A 24,055-nucleotide genomic window follows, 5' to 3' on the forward strand; every position below is an offset into this window, starting at 1 on the left:
TACTGAAGGACATTTTGGTTGTTTCCAATTCTTAGCTATTACAAAGAAAGCTGCTATCAACAATTAAACAATTGTGTATAGAATTTTATATGAATATAAGTTTGTATTTTCTCTTTTCTTCCTTCCTCTCTCCCTCTCTCTTTCAAGAGACAAGGTCTTGCTGTGTTGCCCATGTTGGAGTGCAGTGGCCCAATCATGGCTCACTGTAGCCTCAAACTCCTACACTCAAACAATTAAGTCTGCATTTCTATGTAGCAGGGTAATTCTTTTAAATCTTAAATAAGATCACATCATTTTTTTCTGTCAAAACCTCCAATGGGTTCCCAGCTCATGACCTCTGACCTCACCTTCTTTCACTGGCTCTCCTGTTCTACTATAACCACATATGCCACCTTGCTATTTCTCAAACACAACAGAAATACTGCTGCCACAGGGCCTTTGTTCTTTCTGTTCTTTCTACTTGGAATGCTCCTCCCCAAATAGCTGCATGATCTTTTACAAAAGTATAACCTTCTCAGAGAGGTCTTTCCCATCTCTATTGTCAGCTTACTCCTGATATTTCAATTTCATATTCACTTCCCCTACGCACTTTATCATTTTCTAACAAATGACACATTCTACCCTACTTAGTTTGTGTATTATCTGTCTTCTCCACTAGAAAACAAGCTCCATGAGGGCAGGCATTCTTGCCATTTTGTTCAATACTGTATCTAGTACAAGGAACGGTATCTGACACATATTAAGCACTTAATAAGTATTTATTAAAAGAACAAAAGATGATTGAATACATTCCTATCCCTGTTTATTAAAACTATTTCCTGAACCTTAGATTTTATTAGCAAAATGAGTGCTAAATGCTATTGCTCACCTCAATGAATTCAAGAGTCTTCCCAACTAATCTAAAAAGGCACACTAACATAATATATGACCTATCTTCATATATCCAAGTCTGTACTTTGTATACAAGCAAAAAGTACACTAAATTTTCTTCTGTCTCTTCCAAATAAACTAAACTTTTTCCTCGAGAGTTTTGAGAAAACACAATTTCTTTGTGAAACACATTATCACAGGATATGCTTTAGTTTTGAAAATGTGGAACTAGAACTATTTTTTTTCTATGCCTCCTTATTACACATAAAATAGTACTCTGCCTATGATGGATACTTAATAATTATAGATTAGGCCAGGCATGGTGGTTTACACCTATAATCCCAGCACTTAAAGACCAGCCTGAACAGCAAAGCAAGACCCCATTGCTACAAAAAATTTAAAAATCAGCCAGGCATAGGCCGGGCGCGGTGGCTCACATCTATAATCCCAGCACTTTGGGAGGCAGAGGTAGGTGGATCGCCTGAGGTCAGGAGTTCGAAACTAGCCTGGCCAACATGACGAAACCTCATTTCTACTCAAAATACAAAAAAAAAATTAGCTGGGTGTGGTGGTGCATGCCTATAGTCCCAGCTACTTGGGAGACTGAGGCAGGAGAATCGCTTGAACCTGGGAAGCAGAGGTTGCAGTAAGCCGAGATCGTGCCACTGCACTCCAGCCTGGGCGACAGAGTGAGACCCAGTCTCAGAAAACAAACAAAATCAGCCAGGCATGGTGGTATGCACCTGGTAATCTGTTGAGAGGCTGAGGCAGGAGGATCACTTGAACCCAGGAGTTCGAGGCTGCAGTGAGCTATGAGCATGCCACTGCACTCCAGCCTGGGCAACAGGGCAAGACCCTATCTTTAAACTATTATTAATAATGATAAATTATTATTGATATTGATTAATACTTATTAATTTATTATTATAAATTAACTCAAGGAATACCAATGAGAGAAGAGACTATAAGCTTTTACAAAAAGACTTTTTTCTCTTCATTTTGCTATTAAACAAGGTTTGTAAACTACACACTCTTTTAAGTTGTCTTCATAAAAAACATGCCATCCTTTTCATATCAAGTCCATTCACAGTAATGTATAAGGAAGGATTTGTTTTCTTACGGCTTCTTAAAAAGTATTTCTAGACTAAGCATAAACCCAGGCAGCCTTTGAAATAGAATCTCATATATTACAAAAGGCCTTTCAAAAATGTTATTCAAGTTTTCTCATATAGTACCAATGTTTCTCATGCTACACCAAGGTATTAGCAATAGTTGGTTTGCTAATCCTGTAACAGAGGTTCTAACCAGATCCTAGTATAACCTGCATGCTCCAAATCAACAGAGGTACCTTTCGATTTGTTAAAATATTGACTATCAAAATGTTGCAATCCTAGCTCTAACTAGTCTTCCTAAGGGAACAGCTCAAGTACATGTCTCCAGGGAATTTTATCTAGCATGAGATGGTAACTAATGCCAATACATAAGGCTAATGGCTTCCAAATTCACTGTTTCTAGTCACCTAACCTCCTGAGCTCCAAATTCCTGTTTTCAAATGTCTACTGAAAAACTTCATCTAAGTGTCATAAATATATCTAAATTTAGGCCAGGTGTGGTGGCTCACACCTGTGATCCCAGCACACTGGGAGGCCAAGAAGGGAGGATCACTTGAGTCCAGGAGTTCAAGATCAGCCTGGGCAACATAGTGAGATCCCATCTTTATTTTAATAATTTAAAAAAATTTGAAAGGTATCTAAATTTAACATGGACCAAACTGAACTAACGTTCTCTTTGTTTGTTTGCATTTTTGAGACAGAGACTCACTTTGTCATCCAGGCTGAAGCGGGGTGGTGTGATCTCGGCTCATCACAACCTCTGCCTCCCAGGTTCAAGTGATTCTCCTATCTCAGCCTCGCAAGTCACTGGGACAACAGGTGCCACCATGCCCAGCTAATTTTTGTATTTTTAATAGAGACGGAGTTTCACCATGTTGGTCAGGCTGGTCTCAAACTCTTTACCTCAAGTAATGCACCTACCTCAGCCTCCCAAAGTTCTGGGATTACAGGCGTGAGCCACAGCGCCTGGCCTGAACTAACGTTCTCTTTATCTTCCTGCTGTAACCTAGTTCTCCTCCTGAATCCCTATTACCATCATCTAGATGTCCATGAAAGAAACTTTGGAATCATCTTCAACTCCTCTTTCTTCCTCACTCTTAACATTCAATTATTACAAAATACGCTAAATTTTCGACTTACATTTAAACAGTATGCCTCCTCTTCTCTATCCTTCAGGTTTCCCTTTCTGCCCATCATCCTTTACATTGTTACCAGTTATTCTAACACATTCCTTTGGTCGTGTCATTCATTTAACTTAGAACTTTTCAACAAAATCTCATAGCCTACAATATATAGTTCTAATTCATAAACATGGTTCACCTGCATGTGTACTTGCTATTTCACCAACATGCTGTACACTTTGCTCAGGGTTTTACTTCTTGCTGGAATGCCTGTCTCCTATTCTCATCCCCATCCCCACTTGAACTTTGGAATTTAAGGTTATCCTTTAAAGTCCAGCTTAAAGGTCGTTTCTCTGAAGCTAATCCTAACCTACTCACCCGCCCTAGAAAAACTGCTCCATAATTTGTGTCTAATGACATTTAATCTATCTGCCTCTATGACATCAGCGAACAACTATATTACAGTAATTTCTTATCCTGTGTGTCTTCCCTTCTAGCCCATGGATTTTTGGTCCATGGATGGGTTTGTATCCATGAAGCACTGCAAGACGTAGAAAAATACATAGAGTGTGTTTCTGTTTGTGTAGGAAGGAAGGAAGGGAAAATACAAATATGCATGTGTATGTATATGTGTATATTTATTTAGATTTGCCAAAAGGAACAATGTTAAATAAATGGTTACTTATGGAAAAGGTGTAGAAGCCAGACATATGAATGCACCCTGTTTTATAGCTTTAACTTTGGAAACAAGTAATGTCTTACATAACTGAAACAATTCAGAATTGAATCAAACAGAAGAAACATTTCTAAAAATTGAAAGCAACCTGTAAAAAATCAGTAGATTATGGTACATAATACCTAACTGTACATAAAGTTAAAAGTATTCTGCTAGAGCAGCCCAAATAGACTAAGACAATTCTTCGTCGGATATATCCTAAGAACAAAAAGAACCACAAGTCTCCTTATTATTTGTAATACTACTGGTACTGTTTTCAATCAATCAGTCTCTCCCCTCACTCATATCAAAAAAGTGATTATGTTAAAGTCATCTGGAACCACAATTTTCAACATAAGAGAAAAGAGAACTAAAGATATAATATTTAAGAAGTAAAAATGCTGAAATCTTACATTTTAATTGGAATGTTAGGATAAACTTGTTTCATTTTCCTCTCTATTAAAAATATATATTTCATAGCTCTGTCCCCTCCTCTAAGCAATAATAACCCAGTAGCACTAACGAGCATCCCTGAGGCCCAAATTCTGGTCTTTAAATGCTATTTTCCATTTAAAGAAACCAGAGTTGGCCGGGCACGGTGGCTCACACCTGTAATCCCAGTGCTCTGGGAGGCTGAGACAAGTGGATCACTTGAGGCCAGGAGTTCAAGCCCAGCTTGGTCAACATGGTGAAACCCCGTCTCTACTAAAACTACAAAAATTAGCTGGGCATGGTGGCGTGTGCCTGTAGTCCCAGCTACTCGGGAGGCTGAGGCGGGAGAATCACTTGAACCTGGGAGGCGGAGGCTGCAGTGAGCTGAGATCACACCACTGCACTCCAGCCTGGGCAACAGAGCGAGACTCTATCGGTAGGGTAGGGTAGGGTAGGGTAGGGTAGAAAAGAGGAGAGGAGAGGAGAGGAGAGGAGAAGAGAAGGAGAGAAAAAGAAAAGGAAAAGGAAAAGAAAGGAAAAGAAAGGCAAAGGGAAAGGGAAAGGACAGGAAAGGAAAGGAAAGGAAACCAAACCAGAATTCCCAGGAGAAATGTTCGATTCCATGTCTGGGACAGGAAATGTTCAGGATAAGCATAGGACATCTTGCCTAAAAGCAACAAAAATATCAAAGACTATTGAGCTCACATCAAAAGGACACAGGAGTCAGCTTGAAGAGGCTCCAGGCTCCCATTGGCTAAGTGGAATAATTTCAGTTTCAAAAGAAGAATGACTCAATGGACTGAAGCACATAAAATATACTAAAATCCATAATTGCATAATTATGTTACAAAATAGAAAACCAACTTCCTTAGTCTCCACTGGAGATTGCAGAGAACCAATTCATTATTCTAAAAACTGATACATAAGGAAAAGAAAGAATCAAGCATTTATCTTGTCATTACTATAGTTTCTAAGTAGTTTATAAGGCAAAGTTCTTTACAGAAGAATAACTCATAAATGTAGAATGAATGAGAGAATTCAAATAATCACCATTTTGCAACTTCTTTTTTGTTTTGTTTTGTTTTTAAGACAAGTCTCACTCTGTCACCCAGGCTGCAGTGCAATGGCGCGGACTCAGCTCACTGCAACCTCTGCCTCCTGGGTTCAAGCAATTCTCCTGCCTCAGCCTCCCGAGTAGCTGGGACTACAGGTGTGCATCACCATGGCTGGCTAATTTTTGTATTTTCAATAGAGACAAGGTTTCACCATGTTGGTCAGGCTGGTCTGAAAATCCCGACCCCGTGATCCACCTGCCTCGGCCTCCCAAAGTGCTGGGATTACAGGTGTGAGTCACCAAGCCCGGCCTTGCAACTTCTAATGAAATAGCTAGGCAACTAAATGACAGGAGTAGATAAAACATTAGGTAGAAGACTGATGGGAAACTTTATAAAGGATCAATTTGGTGAACAATAACTAAACTTGCAGATTATTCTAAGTATCACTAAAAGTGGGAAAATCAGATATTATACAACTCTTGAAGTGATGCAATAAAAAACTATGGAGCACTCCTGCTTCCCCTCCAAAAACTGAACTAACCAAATTCCTAAATATAACTTCCACTTTCCAAGAAACACTGAACTACAGGAACATGTTGAATGACACAATAAAGATATGATCAGCCAAATTCCAAATGTAGGACATTTTTTAAGACAATCCAGTTTCTTACATAAATAGATAGCATAGAAAAAAAGTAAATGTTTGTAGGGAAGAGATGAGGTTGTTACAGATTATTTAAAAATTTAGATTATAAAAAATTTAAGACATTTTTTAACTCAATGGACGTATGGATTTGTTGCATCGTAATTTGTACAAACTATAAGAAGATGTTTTGAAACATCTGCAGAAAGCTAAACATGCCCTGGCTATTACATGATAGTAAGGAATTACTGTTAATGCTGTTGTATATAAGAATGGCATTGTAGACTTTAGTTTTGATTATGAAAGAACAACTGATATTGAATTTACTTTACCTAACTATAGAAGCTGGGCTGTTTGTAGACACTGGATAATAACAAACACAGGGTTATGATTTTCAGAGAAAGTAAATGTTAATGTAGGAGCCAGGCAAAAATATTCCTTTTTTTGTTTTTTTTTTTTTTTTTTGAGACAGAGTCTCACTCTGTCGCCCAGGCTGGAGTACAGTGGTGCGATCTTGGCTCACTGCAACCTCTGCCTCCCATATTCAAGTGATTCTTGTACCTCAGCCTCCCGAGTAGGTGCGACTATAGGTGTGTGCCACCACGCCCAGCTAATTTTTGTATTTTTTAGTAAAGACAGGGTTTCAACATGTTGGCCAGGCTGGTCTTGAACTCCTGACCTCAAGTGATCCGCCCATCTCAGCCTCCCAAAGTGCTGGGATTACAGAAGTGAGCCACCATGCCTAGCCCTTTGGGATTTATATATACTCAATACAGCAAAAATAATTTGATTTGTTCTCTGGGGCTCTTATTTTTATGTCATGGTAGAAATGACTGGATGATCAGACTATAAATGAATGTTTTAGTGTAAAGTGAGGTCAAAGCACAGGTGGCTTCCTCATACATCTTGAGCCCGTTACAGTATAAATGCTGGTCACAGACCCGCCCCCGCCAGCTCCCCTCCTTCATCCATGCATCTCTCCACTTGCACACTCCTGGTGGGGGCATTAAAAAACAAAAAAAGGATAAATAAATAAACTAAATGTTAGTCATATCTGATATTAAGAAAACAGAACAAAAAATGAATAATAATAAATGGGAAATTAATTAGGGAAATAAATGCAAGTCAATTATTTTGATTCAGAGTGACTAAAGTTCAGTAGCGTGGTTACTTGCTTCTGTTAGGAGAGCCTTAGAAAATAGCTAAGTTTTTGTTTGTTTGTTCTGTTTTGATTTTTTTGAGACGGAGCCTCGCTCTGTCCCCCAGGCTGGAGTGCAGTGGCGCAATCTCGGCTCACTGCAAGCTCCGCCTCCTGGGTTCAGGCCATTCTCCTGCCTCAGCCTCCCAAGTAGTTGGGACCACAGGTGCCCACCACCAAGCTCGGCTAATTTTTTGTATTTTCGGTAGAGACAGGCTTTCACCATGTTAGCTAGGGTGGTCTCGATCTCCTGACCTCGTGATCTGCCCGCCTCAGCGTCCCAAAGTGATGGGATTACAAGCATGAGCCACTGCGCCTGGCCGAAAACAGCTTTTTTAATAATCAAAGGAGTAAATAACCTAGTGGGAAAATGGTAGTTTAGTTGTGACGACATAAAGGATGCTACAGATTAAATAAAAACATGTAAAAAAAAAAAAAAAAAGCCACAACAAACCAGTACATAGTAGTGTTCAAATAAATATGTTGTATTCTTGAACTTTCAGGCAGTCACAAGATAAAATAACCTATGTGAAACACTTAACACAGTATCTTGTACACAATGGTTATGCAAGTTAGTCTTTCTGATCCTCTGTCCTAATAGTTTTTGAGTGACCCATGGCATAAATGAATGGCTTTGTGAGAAGTTCAGGGTTCCATACATGTTGGCACCATTAAGAAATGTTATTTTTAAGACACTGAGAATGTTCATAATAAATCATACACATTTCAACAGACTCCTCTTAAATTAGTAATTTGTTTTAAATGCCCATGAGTTCTGCCTGGTATTCAGGAAATTTTGCTTGATAAAGTGCTGGATTTATGACTTCATGGTCTTAAATAGGAAGTTTGGGGATATATATCTAAAGATATCAGAGTGTGGACGTTTTCAATTATAAATTTAGTGGTTTACAAAACTAACCAGTTTCTCAATTCTGTTTGTAACATTAAACAAACCCACACTGTCATCACTGCTCCTTCATAATATAAGGCTGAATAGTACGCAAAAATAAACTGGATAAGTCAACTGAATGGGTAACAAATATATTCATGAAATAACCAATTACTGAAGTCTATTTATTACACTGCTTAGAATTCATAATCTTCAATATGTCTTTCTCTATACAGTTACCCAAAAAAGGTGCTTTCCCCACATCAAAAACTCATTTAACTATGACGCTATTAAATAACATGCAAATTCCATGCTTGACTTGGTTATATTTCATTATGACACAATGAAATACATTTACTGAGTGCCTACTATATGTTAGACACTACATTAAACAAGGAAGACACAGATGAATAAAACTTAAATGCCATAATCGCAATCCAGTGATGTTCTTTCATCACTTAGTATTTATCACTTATCAATAAATATTTATGGAACATGCATTCCCTGTGGGCACTATTTTAAGTATTGAAGATGTAGTAGGAAACAAAAATGACAAAGTCTTTAATGGCACGTAAATTTTATTGACTCAAGACAGTAAAAAAACAAATAAATATACGTCAGTTCATGATAAAAACCAAAAAGAAAAGAAAAGCAAGACAAAGACTACAGAGCAATGGGCCAGTAGGAAGAATGAGATTTTAGACAGCATGGTGAGCAAAGACCTCTCTAATGAGATAACATTTGATAAGAGACTGGCAAGAAACAGGAGAGACAGCCATGTGGATACGTAGGAAAAGAGTAATTCAGGAAGAAGAAACGGAATATATGGTCTTAACGCGGGAGCACAGCGAAGGGTTTAATGAAAAAGATGCCAATGTGAGAAGGAGAGTGCTAGGAGCTGTGGTGAGAGACAGCTGGAGACCAAATTATATAATCTTATAGGCCATAGTAGGAATTATAAATTAATTCCAAATAGATGGGAAAGCCAACAGAAGTAGCTGAGTGGTAAGGTCCCACTTGAATTTTAAAAGAATCCTTCTAGCTCTAATAGGGCAGTCAGGGCAGATTCAGAGAGACTATTTAAAGGCTACTGCAGTGATCTTAGCAAGACATGATGGGGGCTTAGACCAGATTGGTAGTGATGGAGGTGGTGATAAGTGATTGAATTCAGCATATATAGTCTTCCCTCTCTATCTGTGGGCACCATATTCATGGATTCAATCAAGCCCCTTGGAAAATAGTCAAGGAAAAAAGAAATGCACCAGAGTCTAAATTACCAGTAAAAGACAGACTTAGAAATGAAAAAAAAAATTACTTCAAGAAGTGCTACAGGAGAGGTATGTTCAAAGTGAAGAAAAAAAAGGCAATTAGCTGTTTGGCAAAATCAAAGCAGAGTTCACAGGGGGAATAACATTTGAGATGGGTCACAAAAGTTAATGGGGGACAAAGAGGGCAAAGAAGGGCAGCAGGGCTTTTACATCGGGGCCAACACCTCCTATTGATAATCACTTTTCCAACCAGCTCCTCTAAGACTAGCAATTCCTTTACAGGCCTCTTGAGGTATAAAGGGACAATATTCCACCAGGGATTAGGAATTAACGTAACCTCTTCAAGGTCTCCACTAACAATACTACGCCATATGCTTGGGCAGCTGGTATACTCCCTTTCTGCCTCTCTTGCCTTCACATTCATCAAAGACACCCACTGAAACCTAGTTTGTAGTCTACTGCGCCCTCCACTCAGATTCTGCCATCACCTAGGGAATGCGAACATCAATGAGGATAACTTATTTGACAGTTTGCTTCATGATTCCTTTAGCCTTCTTTCTCTCCAGTGACCTAGAACTCTACCAATGTATAGCAACTATTCCTATGGCCACATCTTGAACTTGTCTTTGCTTGACATTATTTTAACTCTGAAATTCTAAACTTCCTCCTCTCTTATCTTAACCTTCTAAATTAGCACTATCAAATAAAATACAATGTGTGCCATTTATATAATTTAAGATTTTCTTGTAATCACATTTAAAAGTAAAAAAAAAAAAGCACTCATTTTGAAAATCAGTAACTTACTTTAACCAAATACATCAAAAGATCATTTCAGAATGTAATCAGTAAAAATAATAGCAATGAGATAGGGTACCTTCTTTTTTTCATACTAAGTCTTCAAATCCACTGTGTATTTTATACTTTATAAGCATATCACAACTAAAATACTAAGTTGTCTATAGCCAAGGTGTAATGTAGTTTTATCAAAATAGGAGTTGTGTTTAATAGAAAAATATTTTAGACTCTACAGAGTGAAGAACTTGGCCTTGCCCAAAGAGAAGGCCTGGCCTTCCCTTGGCTTCTGGGAAGCAGTCTCTGGGTTCTTGGAATGTTATGTCTGCTCGGAGTGTCTCTGTTTGTCTGGGAGCCTTGGGTCATGCCAGAGAGTCTAACAACATGATTTAGGCTGGGATTCGCCACACCCATATAGTCTCAGGGTAGAGGTTGGATACACATTGCTGGCTACACAACAGCATGACTTGACGTGTGGGCTTTGGGTCACGAGCATCAGTTGACCGAGACGCACAGATCAATCATATGAGCAATCAATCAATCAATCAGGCTTATGTAAAATAAAAACACTGAACACAGAGGCTGGGCTGAGCTTCTCTGATGGGTACTGCTCTGTACACAATGTAACACATCAATACCAGGAGTGTAACACATCTTGTATCCACATGGAAAGGACAACAAAAGTTCTGTATTTGGTACTTCTCCTGGACTCTGCACTTCCTTCCCTGGCTGATTTTAATCTGTGTCCTTTACCTGTATTAAACCAAACTGGGAGTATATTAGCTTTCAGTGAATTTTGTGAATCCTTCTAGCTATTTATCAAACTTAACCGGTTTTGGGAATTTCCTGAACTTGTAGGTGACAGCAGAGTGAGGGGTGATCTTGGAGACTGTGCTCTCTTAGTTTGCAGTTGACTAACTCTCACAGCTGGCCTAAAACTTTTCATAATACCTCAGTTTTTAAATTTAAATGTAAATTAAATTCAAAACTCAGTTCCTCAGGGGCACTAGCTACATTTCTTTTTTCTTTTTTTTTTTCTTTTTTTTTTTTTGAGACGGAGTCTCACTCTGTCCCCCAGGCTGGAGTGCAGTGGCCCAATCTCGGCTCACTGCAAGCTCCGCCTCCCGGGTTCACAACATTCTCCTGCCTCAGCCTCCTGAGTAGCTGGGACTACAGGCATCTGCCACCACACCTGGCTCATTTTTTGTATTTTTAGTAGAGACAGGGTTTCACCGTGTTAGCCAGGATGGTCTCAATCTCCTGACCTCATGATCTGCCCGCCTCAAGCCTCCCAAAGTGCTGGGATTACAGGCGTGAGCACAATAGCAACATGTGGACAGCGGCTATCGTGTTGGGCAGTGTAGTTTTAGACTTTCATCTCTCCAACCTTCTTATGCCCAACACACTAACACACTTGCTTTTCAACTTCATCTAGACCTGTAGCTTTATGAATTCTTTTTTTTTTTTTTTTTTTAAATAACAGAGACAGAATTTCTCCATGTTGCCCAGGCTGGTCTCAAACTCCTGGGCTCCAGTGATCTGCCTGCCTGGGCCTCCCAAAGTGCTGGGATTACAGGTAAGATCCACCATGCCCAGCCAGCTTTAAAAATTCTTATTTAAGATCAGTCATCCTGGTCTTACTTGCCTTCCCAATCCCACTTCAGCCTAAGCCCAAAAGCCCACACTTTAATTACATTATTGCTAGTGGCCTCAAAACCCTTGTCACCTGTTGCCTCTTCATTTGCACATGTCTTGTAAACTCCAAACGGGATCAGTCCAATTGTCTGTCTTATTCAATTTACACACAGGTAATTGAGCATTGGTGGTAGGGGGAAAAAATCACTCAATTCTGTATAATGGAATAACAAGTTAACTGTTTCCTATCTCTAAGGCCTTTAATCAACTCTTTTTGCTATTCTTAATTGCCCTCTCTCTCATTCCTCCCTGCAGCTAATTTCACTTTCTCCATGCTGATCCAGGTCTCTACCCTCTCACCCTTAATTCATCTGATAACATAATCTGCTACTCTCAATAGAAAATTATATGAAAAGCATGAAACATCTTTTTCACATTCTTCTACCTAAAAAATTACCTACACCCACATGCATCCTTTACCTTCTATCCTTCTTCATGTGCAAGGCTAATTTCTTACAATTATGCTTATCCCTCAATTCCTAATGGATCTTTCTTTAGAGATTGTTTTCCATATCAATTATTTTCAAACTTATCTTCCCCACTACTGCATCTTCAACCTCAACCTGTAATCAAGTCTCATATTTAAAAAAATCAAAATAAAACAAACCCCTCCTTATTTCCTGTCAAGTATCAAGAGGGTCTGAGATCTCACCATTTTTGCAAGCTAATAACTCAACCTGCCACAATTACATGGATGATGGCAGAAGATAGGAAACCCCTCTGTCAGAGACAAAGGACTTTGTCACTTAGGGCACAGCAAGCAGCATGAGCATCAACATATTTGCTTCATTTCCCCAAGCCCTAATTTTCACAGGGCACTGCAAAGGGGACCAGATGATGCCTACACACACAGTTGGGTCCATTATAGGAGAGGAACCCTGAGCTTGGAGCTTAGATTCATACTGGGCAATAAACAGATCTATCTTTGAGCTGTGGAGGGAGATACTATCTCTGTCTTTCAAGGGTGCTCACTATATAAACATCCTTGAGAAAACAGTCTAGAACAAAGGCAGTCAGTGCCTTACTCATGAAACATGAAGAAATGTGAGATATCTGTGGAGAATTCTCTCCCAACAACCTTGCTTCCTGTACAAACTACTGTCTTCTCCCTTCTTTCCTTCAGAGCAATGCTTCTCAAAATAGCACCCAATGCTTCCACTTCTTTAACATCTGTCTCCACCTCTGCCATTTTATTAATATTTCCCTAGCCAGGCCGGGAGCGTTGGCTCACACCTGTAATCCCAGCACTTTAGGAGGCTGAGGCGGGCAGATCATGAGGTCAGGAGATCAAGACCATCCTGGCTAATGTGGTGAAACCCCGTCTCTACTAAAAATACAAAAAATTAGCCGGGCGTGGTGGCAAGTGCCTGTAGTCCCAGCTACTTGGGAGACTGAGGCAGAATGGCCTGAACCTAGGAGGTGGAGCTTGCAGTGAGCTGAGATTGCGCCACTGCACTCCAGCATGGCCACAGAGTGAGACTTCGTCTTAAAAAAAAATATATATATATATATATATATAAAAAATATATAATTATTATTATTTATATATTATATATATATATAAAGTCAGAGAATATGCTACAACATGTCAACATGTTCATAGCAGTCAGAGAAAGGAGGCCCAGCAAAAGATACTAAGAAGGAACAGTCCAAACAATAGAAGAATCAGAAGTTGAACATTTATGGAAGTCAAAACTAAGAGCTTTAGAAGGAAACAGTCAAGAATTCAGATGCTACAAAGAGGTCAAATAAAGTAAAGACTATCAATTTGCAACCAGGACACCATTTTTGACTTCAGCTAGGGAACTCTATATATATGTATCTATGTATTTTTTTTTGAGTCAGAGTCTTGCTCTTTTGCCCAGGCTGGAGTGCAGTGGCGCGATCTCAGCTCACTGCAAGTTCTGCCTCCCAGGTTCACGCCATTCTCCTGCTTCAGCCTCCCGAGTAGCTGGGACTACAGGCGCTCACCACCTCGCCCGGCTAATTTTTTGTATTTTTAGTAGAGACAGGGTTTCACCGTGTTAGCCATGATGGTCTCATCTCCTGACCTCGTGATCCGCCTGCCTCGGCCTCCCAAAGTGCTGGGATTACAGGCGTGAGCCACCGTGCCTGGCCTCTATGTCTTCTTAAGTCAGTTGTTTCAACAGTTGGTATCTTTCTAGGAATTTGTCCATTTCATCTAAGTTATCTGATTTTTTTTTTTTTTTTGAGACAGGGTCTCACTCTGTTGCCCAGGCTGGAGTGCAGTGGCGCAATCATAGCTCACTGCAACCTCCACCTCCTAGGCTCAGGTGATCCTCCCACTTCAGCCTCTCAAGTAGCTGCGACTACAGGTGTGCACCACCATGCGTGGCTAATTTTTCTGTTTTTTTTTTTTTTGTAGAGATGGCGTTTCACCATGTTGCCCAGGCCGGTCTTGAACTCCTGAGGTCAAGCAATCCACCCATCTCAGCCCCCCAAAGTGCTAGGATTATAGGCATGAGCCACCAAGCCCAGCTGATTTGTTGATGTATAGTTGTTCATAATATTCCTTTATAATCATTTTTATTTTTTTAAGACAGGGTCTTGCTCTATTGCCCAGGCTGAAATGCATTGGCACAATCATGGCTCACTGCAGCCTTGACATCCTAGGCTCAAGTGATCCTCCTGCCTCAGCCTCCTAAGTAGCTGGGACCACAGGCTCATGCTACCACATCCGGCTAATTTTTTATGTTTAGTAGAAATGAGGTCTTACTATGTTGTCCATGCTGGTACTGAACTCCTGGGCTAAAGCAATCCTCCCACCTCAGCTTACCAAAGTGCTGGGATTATAGGCGTGAGTCACCACGCCCGGCCCATTTTTATTTCTTAAGGGACTCTAGTAATGTTCCTTTCTTTCACTTCTGATTCTAGTAATTTGAGTCTTCTCTTTTTTTCTTCTCTCTCTCGTCAATCTAGCTAAAGATCTGTCAATGTTGTCGATTTTTTCGAAGAACCATCTTTTGGTTTCACTGATATCCTCTATTGTTCTTCTATTCTCTATTTCATAATTTCTGCTATTATCTTTATTTCCTTCTTTCTGCTTGCTTCAAGACACTAGAAGAGGAAGAACAAACTAAAACTGAAGCAAGCAGAAAGAAGGAAATAACAAATATTATAGCAGAAATTATGAAAAAGAGAATAGAAAAACAACCAACTATAACGGAATGAAATTGGAAATCAATAGTAGGAAACATTCAGGAAATTCACAAATATGTGAAAATTAAACAACACACTAATAAATAAATAATGAAATAAATAAGATATCAAACGTGAATTCGGAAAATACTTTCAAATGAATGAAAATGAAAATACGGCATACTAAAACTCATGATATGCAGCCAAAGCATGCTTAGAGGGAAATTTATAGCTGTAAAATGCCCACAGTTAGAAAGATCTCATATCAATAACTTAAGGAGCTACAACTACAGATGCATGCCACCATGCCCAGCTAAAAGCTAGATTCTTCTAGTGAAGTTTATTTCTCCATATTTACAGTGTTCAGCCTCTAATGTGATTGATTCCTCTGGAACAGGCAGCTTCGGTATGCCTACAGTTAGTTACGTTGGGATCACAGTGTTTTTGCTAGGACTTTCTTCCTCTCATTTACTGACCATACCCAACCGTTAAACTCCACTAATTGCTGGCTAATTGCCCTTTTGTTTTGAATAATGCCCTGGGGCACAAATTGGTCTACAAACAATACAATGAAATTCTGGTTCCTTTGAAGAAATAATTTTTGCCATCAGTGTTTTTTTATTTTTGTTTTTATTTAAGACAGGGTCTCCCTATGTTGCCTATGCTGACCTCCAACTCCTAGGCTCAAGCCATCCTTCTGCCTGAATAGCTAGAATTACAGGTGTGCACCCAACCAGTGATTTATTTTTATTCTAACCCCAGAAAAGCTCTTTCTAAATTAATTCATTGGTTCTCTCCTGTGAACTAGCAAACCTATCATTTGGCCTGTTTCATGAATCTCTTCTCAAATGTCCTTTACCACATCCTCCACTGTTCTTTTTCTTTTTTCTTTTCCCCCTACTGTTCTTGAGAGTACAATCAGGTTTGAACTTCACTCCCTGTTGCAAATGAAGTCAGTTCCTTTGGGAAGAAATTAGGAGCTGTTTTACGGTTTGTTTTTCTCCACAGGTAAAAATCTCAGAGTTAGGGCTCTGGAGCTGGGGTTGGGGACAATAGCAAACTTCTCTGAGTGACATTCCCACTCTAGGAACTGAGAGTTTGGTGGATGGAGAGCGGGGGAGGACAGCAGCCTGGAGTCCTCTCAGCTTGCCTCTCCTAGCAGCAAAAGACAGTGAAACCACTGTCTTAAGACCCAAGGCAAGAGTGATCTGGGTCCTAGTATTCTCGGCATACCTGATCAAGCTCCACAAGTGGGGGCTGAGTAGAAGAAGGGGCCCCCATCTCTTAACTGCACTTCTCCAGGACTCAGCAATAGGCAGCTCGGGGCAGAATGAGAATTGCTGATGTCCAGATCCTCCTGGGAAGAAAGCTGCTATTCAGATGCTGGAGAGAATTGAGGAGAAGTGACAAATAAAAATTACAGGAGATCATTGTTTTCGAATAAACTTCTGCACTAGGCACCAACAGACCAAACTAAACATCAAAATGGAGTCACTCATGCTAAAGTTCCAAAGCGAAAACTAGGTTGTTATCTGACCTGAGAAATCAGGAGAAAGAGATAACAGCCAATTTCCCAAACAGCCCAATCTAAAATCTTTAACTGGCACAATGATGAAGTTCCCTCTGCTTTAATCCTTACTAAAAAAGGTAGTCTGAAGTAACCTGATGTTAACTAGTTAATTTTCTATTGTTCTGTTTAAAAGTAACCAATACACTGTTCAGACTTCTTAAGCCCTTCTGTCTATAAGACAAACTCTTCTGCTCAACTTACTGGAACACTTATTCTATGAAATGAAATGTTGCCCGATTCTAGAATCGCAAATAAAGCCAACTGGGATCATCAAACTAAACTTGCAATTTTGTCTTTTGACAGAAGGAAGCCCTGCGGTTCTTGGCTGCAGTAGCCTGGACAGGAATTTCCACCTTGCTGACCAGACTTTCTTTCTTACTGAATTTGCATAGATGTTCTTGAATAATGTTCCTGCATTTTCTGCTTACTCTTAGGACGATTTCCAGAGACTTTAAATGACTGGGTTTTGTTTTCTTTAATAGTTTTCACTTGTTTCAGCAAGCAAGGCAGGTCGGCAGAGCTCCTCACACCTTGACGGCAGAAGTTGATCTCCCACTCACTCTCTCACACGAAGGCGTAAGGAAGCACTGTGCTAGAGCTCTATATATGCGATCTCATTTAATCTTCACAACTATAATACAAATATTCTAGATCTTACCTTTTACAGACCTGGAACCTGTGCACCACAATCATCTAGTAATTTGCTCTAAGTAAAAGGGCAAATAGGTGACAGAGATCTGATTCAAACCTAGGTCTAAATACATCCAAAGCCCAGGTTTTCTTGACTAAGCCCCTTTCATCTTTTTTACACAGACATTTTTAAAAATCAGAGCTCATGAGACAGTTCTATCCCTGTGCAGTCTCAATAATTTCTTTAGGTAATACACTATTTTCTTCCACATCTGGATCTTTTATAATAATATTACTTAATAGTATCAATAATAACATTTCAAATTCTATTGTTATATATTACATAATATGTGTTACAATATATAATTACAGGTTGGCGCAAAAGTAATTGCGGTTTTTGCCATTACTTTCAATGACAAAAGCCACAATTACTTTTGCACCAACCCAAAATATTTTGTTTTTAAAATAATATTATCAGAAGTGGTATTCTGTTTGTTCATCCCTTGAGGTACATTCACACGAAGTCCGTGACCAAGAAACTGATCTCTCTAATACTGCTTCCTGCCGGGTGCAGTGGCTCATGCCTATAATCCCAACACTTTGGGAGGCCAAGGCAGGAGGATTGCTAGAGCCCAGGAGTTCAAAACCAGCCTGGGCAACATAATGAGACCTTTTCGCTATAAAAATTTAAAAATTAGCCTGGCATGGTGGTGTATACCTATAGTCCCAGCTACTCAGGAAGCTAAGGCAGGAGGATCACTTGAGCCCAGGAAGCTGGGGGTGTACTGAGCTGTGATCCCATTACTGCACTTCACCTGGACAATAGAGCGAGACCCTAGCTCAAAAAAGAATAAATAAATAAATAAATAAATAAATAAATAAATAAATAAATAAATAAAATCTGCTTTCTTAAAGAGTAAGGTAGATTGATGTGCCCTGTGTTTGGGTCTTTTTTTATTACAAACATTAAGATGACATGATCTTTTTTCTCCCCAAATTACCATTGTTTCCCCACCAATAAATGTCTTTCTATGAGATAAAAACACCTAACAGGCAGCTCAAGGATTTGGAAGATGTTTGACTTTTTATAGAATAAAACTTGTAAAAAGGTATCTTCCAGCCTGAGCAATATAGTGAGACCCCCGTCTCTACTAAAAATTTAAAAATTAGCCAGGTGTGGTAGTGCACAGCTATAGTATCAGCTACTCAGATGGCTGAGGCAGGAGGATCACTTGAGCCCAGGAGTTCGAGGCTGCAGTGAGCTAGGACTGCACCACTGCATTCCAGCCAGGGCAACAGAGCAACACCTTGTCCAAAGAAAAAACCTTATCTAGATAATGAAAGTTTTCTATTTGCCTTTGTATACATTTGTGATCTTAATTAAGGCAGGTTTATCATAACATGTGCCTGGAATGTCAGAGCATAGTATAGTCTCCCAATAACATGACTGCCATTTCTCTCTCTCCAAATATTCTCTCTTGTGCTTTCATTTTCTGGTTCATAAATTTCCATATAACCATGCCCTCCAGGAAGATTTCCCTGATCTCCAAGAGTTAACCAAACTGCCATCTGCACTACTGTTCTCTACTATACAGAGTTTTACAGTTTCCATTCTCATCTTCAAAGTAATATGTTGATTTCCCTGTCTGTTTTCCACCAGATTTCTCCACAGAAAGGAAAACCAGTGTCTTAATTGAGTCAGCATCTCCAAGGCACATGATTGGCATAAAATTATCATACATACTGAAGGCCTACTATACCTTCTTGACAAACAATGCTATCCTTCAAATCTTGTAATGCTTTCATTTCTTTAAAATAAAGTATCCCCTCCCATACTATATTGAGTATAAATTTCTATCACCATTAGCTTTAACATTAACTAATCACATATACAAAGCCAATTAAATATAAAATTAAGAAATAATGATACCTCTTTTAAAAAGGACCAGCACTTACCCTAAAGATACTTTGACACACAAAAAAACAGCAGATCACTAGGGAAACTTTAAAAACACAAACACACACACACACACATCCATGCAGCCACAACTGACTAGTCATTAATAAGAAGATTCATTTTAAAAGTGATTCTATGCTTTCAAGTACATTTTATCGTGCAGGAAGGAGCAAATGTTTAAAATAAAAATTAAAAAATAAATTTTAAATTAGCAAGTGTTCATATTGATAAATTTTTTTAAAAATGAGGAAATTAGACAAATAAGGTATATAAAGAAACTTTTCTCTGTAGTTAGTTGCCAAAAGAAAAAATAAAAGACACATCAATTTAGATTTGGAAGTTTACTCTTTAACTTTACTTGGCTCCATTTATCACTGTTAGAAAAAAAATCGTTTTGTCAGTTTTTACCACCTTAAAAATCAGATTTGTCAGTAACAAAGTCTCTTGCTTATTTCTGACATTGTGCTAATGCTAAGTGTGAGAGGAAAATATAGCTACTGAAGGCAGAACCCCCAAAATTACAAGAATCATTGAGGGGAACTGTGAACACATGGTAAATAATATAGTTACATGTTATATTTAAACAAAGTTTAAGGAATGCACTCGGGTGAGATTATTTGCTCTAAGTGGCTCTTTCTGACACAACAGAGGCCCACACACTTGTGTGAGTTCTGTTGCACTTGGTAACCTCAGTTAGAACCTGCAAACAGGAAAGACCCTAAGTCCCACATTCAGAAAGGATGCTTGTTTTTGGAGATCTTTAATCTCAACTGTCAGCGCCTGACTGAAATAAACAAAACACCTTTGCTAAGGAAACAAATGTGTTAAAGGGATTTTACTAGATTAATCGAAACAAATTAAAATGCCTTTGTTGATAGAAAATGACAGGACTGAAGAACAGCATCACGTGACTGCTGCTCAAGTGACAAAGGCACTGAACAGCTATTTTAGGTTTGCCATAGTGTGCTCAATAGCTGTTTAAAGAATGCAATAAATGTACTTACCAAATATTTCCCCTCCACTAGCATATTCTGTCACCAGATAAATCATCCGTTCTGTCTCCATAACCTGGTGCAAAGGCAGGAAAGTGACAGACAGTGACACAAATGACAGGCTGATACAGGAAGAGAAACTAATGACTCCTCTTTTCTCATTTGAAATATTAATAACCACTATAGATTAAAGAAAATTTAAAACATTTTTGGGGAAACAAATATAAATGTTATTAAGAAGAAAGGGAAAATTAGATATTCCTCCAAGTTCTTAAAAGTAGGAAACATTTATTGCTTGAGAGAGATAGTCTTTTTGATGTTCCATGACGTCTCTGCAATCTCTTAAGCTCCATAAAACTGAGAGGCAAAGAAGTTGTCAAGAACCAAAACTTAAACTTCAGATTCAACATCAATCATCTGAAGCACAAAAATACCCCATCAAATAAAAAAAAAAAAAAACTAAAGCAAAAAAAAGCCTTTGGGGAAAATAATGGGAATCACATAAGAACACCACAGAAATCACATATGTCTTTCATTTTTTTATAGAAATGACAACTTTCCTTTCCACTGCCCATTTATTTGAAAAAAAGAGAACAGTACTTTAAAATACTCAACCTTTTAAAGTAACGTAAGTGATTTGTGTTTTGTCTTGGTCCCTTTGTTGTTCCTTTTTAAAATTCATTGTAGTATGTTGTCAGTCCTTTCTTCATTTTTACATTTTCCATCAAACATTTTTAAAAGTAATAATGATTACATACACTCATTATAAAACAAAAGACCAAAGGCTTTCCTCTTCCCAATCTCCTCCATCTCAATCCCCAGAGGAACACTGTTCACTGCTTATTGTATATCTTTCTAGAACAGTGCTGTCCAATAGAAATATAATATGAACTGCATATATTATTTTAACTTTTCTAGTAGCCACACTTAAAAAGGAAAAAGGAAAAGGTGAAGATAACTCTAATAATATTTTTTATTTACCCCAATATATCCAAAATACTATCATTTCAACAATTCTTTTTAAAATTATTTTTAGTTTTACACTTAATTAAAACTAAATACAATTAAAAATTCAGTTCTGGCCAGGCGCAGTGGCTCACGCCCGTAATCCTAGCACTTTGGGAGGCCGAGGTGGGTGGATCACTTGAGATTAGGAGTTCAAGACCAGCCTGGCCAACATAGTGAAACCCTGTTTCTACTAAAAATACAAAAATTAGCTGGGTGTGGTGGCGCATGTCTGTGATCCCAGCTACTTGGGAGGCTGAGACAGGAGAATCACTTGAACCCAGGAGATGGAGGCTGCAGTGAGCAGAGATCATGCCACTGCACTCCAGCCTGGGCAACAGAGTGAGACTTCGTCTCAAAAATAAATAAATAAATAAATAAAATTTTAAAAACCCAGCTGCCAGAAAGCAAAATTAAAGCTTGAAAGAAGGCACTGCTCAAAGCTAGCACTGGACCTATGGAAATTCTCATAGGCTAATCTTGGGTAAGACAGGCAAATTTGCAGAATTCAGTTACAAGGGTAATAGCTACAAGTCAACCTCTTGAGAAAGGTCAGCCTAAGCCCTACAATTATTTAAAGATGATTTATTTTAAAAGGTAAGGTCAAGAAATTTATTCAGCCCATCAGGATAGGAAGGAAGCCGAGGTTAGACACCTGTGAGCTCACAGATACAGGTCTTCAGGCAACACCAGGAAGCTTTCATAAGTTTGCTTGTGGGGCAGAACGTAGGCGTTGTTCAACATAATTTAGGTTGATAAATTTCAACAGGTCTGCTCCTGTTGACCTAATTTCATTATGTGAGCAACTGATGCCAGGGAAGAGCTCTAATGCTGTAGTTTTAACCACACATATTAACATCACAACATATTTTCTTTTCCATAAAACTAAGAGGCTATGAAAGCTTGCCCATAGAGCCTTGGGTATACTTTCTCCACTCTTACACATGGTCCTATGTCTGGGCCAGTAATCATTTACTGCAGACTAACAGCAGCAAAATAACCAAGTGGGTGGCCACGTCCTTCAGAACTAAGAGATGGCTGTTCTGGCAGAAAGCAGCAAGTAGAGTTGGGCCTATGCAGAGGCAAAGTTCTCGGCTGCCAACACATTGCAATTTGAGAAGCATCCCGAAGCCCCACCTCTCCCAAAATATCTCTTTCACCAGCCTGCTAAGGCAAGGTCCTCTCCTCCTATCCCGCTTGAAATTCCAGCCATCAGATTTACTGCTTTTATAGTTAGGCTACGGAATCATTTTGATGATGGCATGAAATATGCATGTTTCTTGGGAAGACCAAAAAAAAAAAAAAAACTAAAATAGAAATCTCTCCTATTGGAGAGACCTGGTCACTTGATCTGGTCTCTTGATTATCAAAATAATTACTACCTTGGAAAACTAAGTCTACGATCCTATTAGAATAGAAAAGAGGTAGGTTTTGATTGATCCAAGAAGCAATCCTTTACCATAACAATTTATAACATGATCACAGAAACTAGTATTCAAATAATGCTGTTAAAAAAAATGTTATATTCATCTCTAACTTTTCACCTCTCTAAATTCTCTACTTTTTGGGTTTCCCATCCTGTTTTAGAACTCTGAACTAAATAAAATAAATTCTCATCATCTTCTGAATTAATATTTTGTGTAGTTCCTGCTAAGAATGGCATTAAATTTTAAAGAACAAATTAAAAAGACCTACCTGGGTAAGGAAAACTTACTAGTACATGGCCAGGGGAAACTTGAGGATACTAAGTGCTGAGTGGGTAAACAGAAGGGTAGGAAAGATAGCAGGATTAACATAGAAACAAAAAAAGTCACAGATGTTCACCCACCCACATTTCTTCAAAGGGAGCCACACATACAACATTCTGGGTTCTCTGCAGCTATCTGCTATACACTAATGATCCTACCTGGTAGAGCCTGATGATATGGGGGTGGCAAAGCATCTTCATAATTTGAACTTCCCGGAAAATCTTCTTCAAGTTTTCTTCATCCAGCTGGGTCTTATCTATGATCTTGATAGCAACCTGACAATAATAGAGGGAAAAAATTTACTCTGATGCATTATTAAAAGCAGTTTACTAAGAAAAATTAGGTTCACTTTAAAACATTACGTTCCATAAAATATAAGCTGCCAGTATTCTGTTTACAGAATGTCAATGAGGAAAATCAATTTACTCTTTTTAAAAAGATAGGAAATGGATTCCTAGTAAGTTGGTCTCAAAGAACAGACTCCAAAAGCTAATGGGTCTTCTGCCTTTTCTTCAATTGCTTATATGGTAAAATCCTATGAAAAAATACTTTATTACTCCATAGGTGTCGTTACGGTCTGGGTCAAATCATGTTTCAGTGCAGAGTGGTATATAGGGCCTCTCATTAAGACAAGAAGCTTTAAATAAAATAAAAAATTTTTAAAAAGGCAAGAAGCTTGTATCATAAGTACATGGTGTCTTACTAAGGCTCTATGAGAACTTTCACAGGGGCTTTACACATCTCAACAGGTGCTTGTAGAACTCAATAATAATAATAGTAGTAGCAGTGATGGTGGTGGCAGCAGCAGTAGCAGCAGCTACCATATACGAAATGTTTACTATGGGCCAGGCATAACTCTTAGTGCTTTGGAAGTACTAACTCATTTAAACCTCCTAACACCCACATTATCATTAACCTTGTTTTAGAAATAGAGAAACTGAGGCAAACAGAGATTAAGTAATTAACTCAAGATTAAGTAATTTACACCTAGTATGTGGCAGGTGCAGGACTGAAGCCTAGGTAGCTTGGCTTTAGAATCAAATTCTTAATAAGAATGTTATAAGAATCTGAAGATCTTTCTTTAGCATACATGCACTGCATCATAAAACATATCTTTCCAATGTGCCCCCTTTTAATAAGATACTCATCAGCAAATACATTTTAATGAAGAATGAACGATGAAAGACTTTAAAAAATTTACTAA

At 38.6% G+C, this 24,055-nt stretch overlaps 1 protein-coding gene across 8 annotated transcripts in view; it reads right to left on the bottom strand.

Moving 5' to 3' along the window:
- SIK3 (SIK family kinase 3) overlaps window positions 1–24,055 on the bottom strand; it is a 254,200-nt gene that overhangs the window by 88,549 nt on the left and 141,596 nt on the right. For all 8 annotated transcript variants that reach the window (XM_054525136.2, XM_054525133.2, XM_002822519.4 and 5 more), the window contains exons 2-3: window positions 23,010–23,126; window positions 20,111–20,174 (exon numbers count right to left, since the gene is read on the bottom strand). In XM_054525136.2, coding sequence (XP_054381111.1) covers window positions 20,111–20,174; window positions 23,010–23,126 — 181 coding nt within the window. The remainder of the gene's footprint in view (window positions 1–20,110; window positions 20,175–23,009; window positions 23,127–24,055) is intronic.

This window comes from Pongo abelii, chromosome 9 (assembly GCF_028885655.2).
Source record: "Pongo abelii isolate AG06213 chromosome 9, NHGRI_mPonAbe1-v2.0_pri, whole genome shotgun sequence".
NCBI classification, from domain to species: Eukaryota; Metazoa; Chordata; class Mammalia; order Primates; family Hominidae; genus Pongo; species Pongo abelii.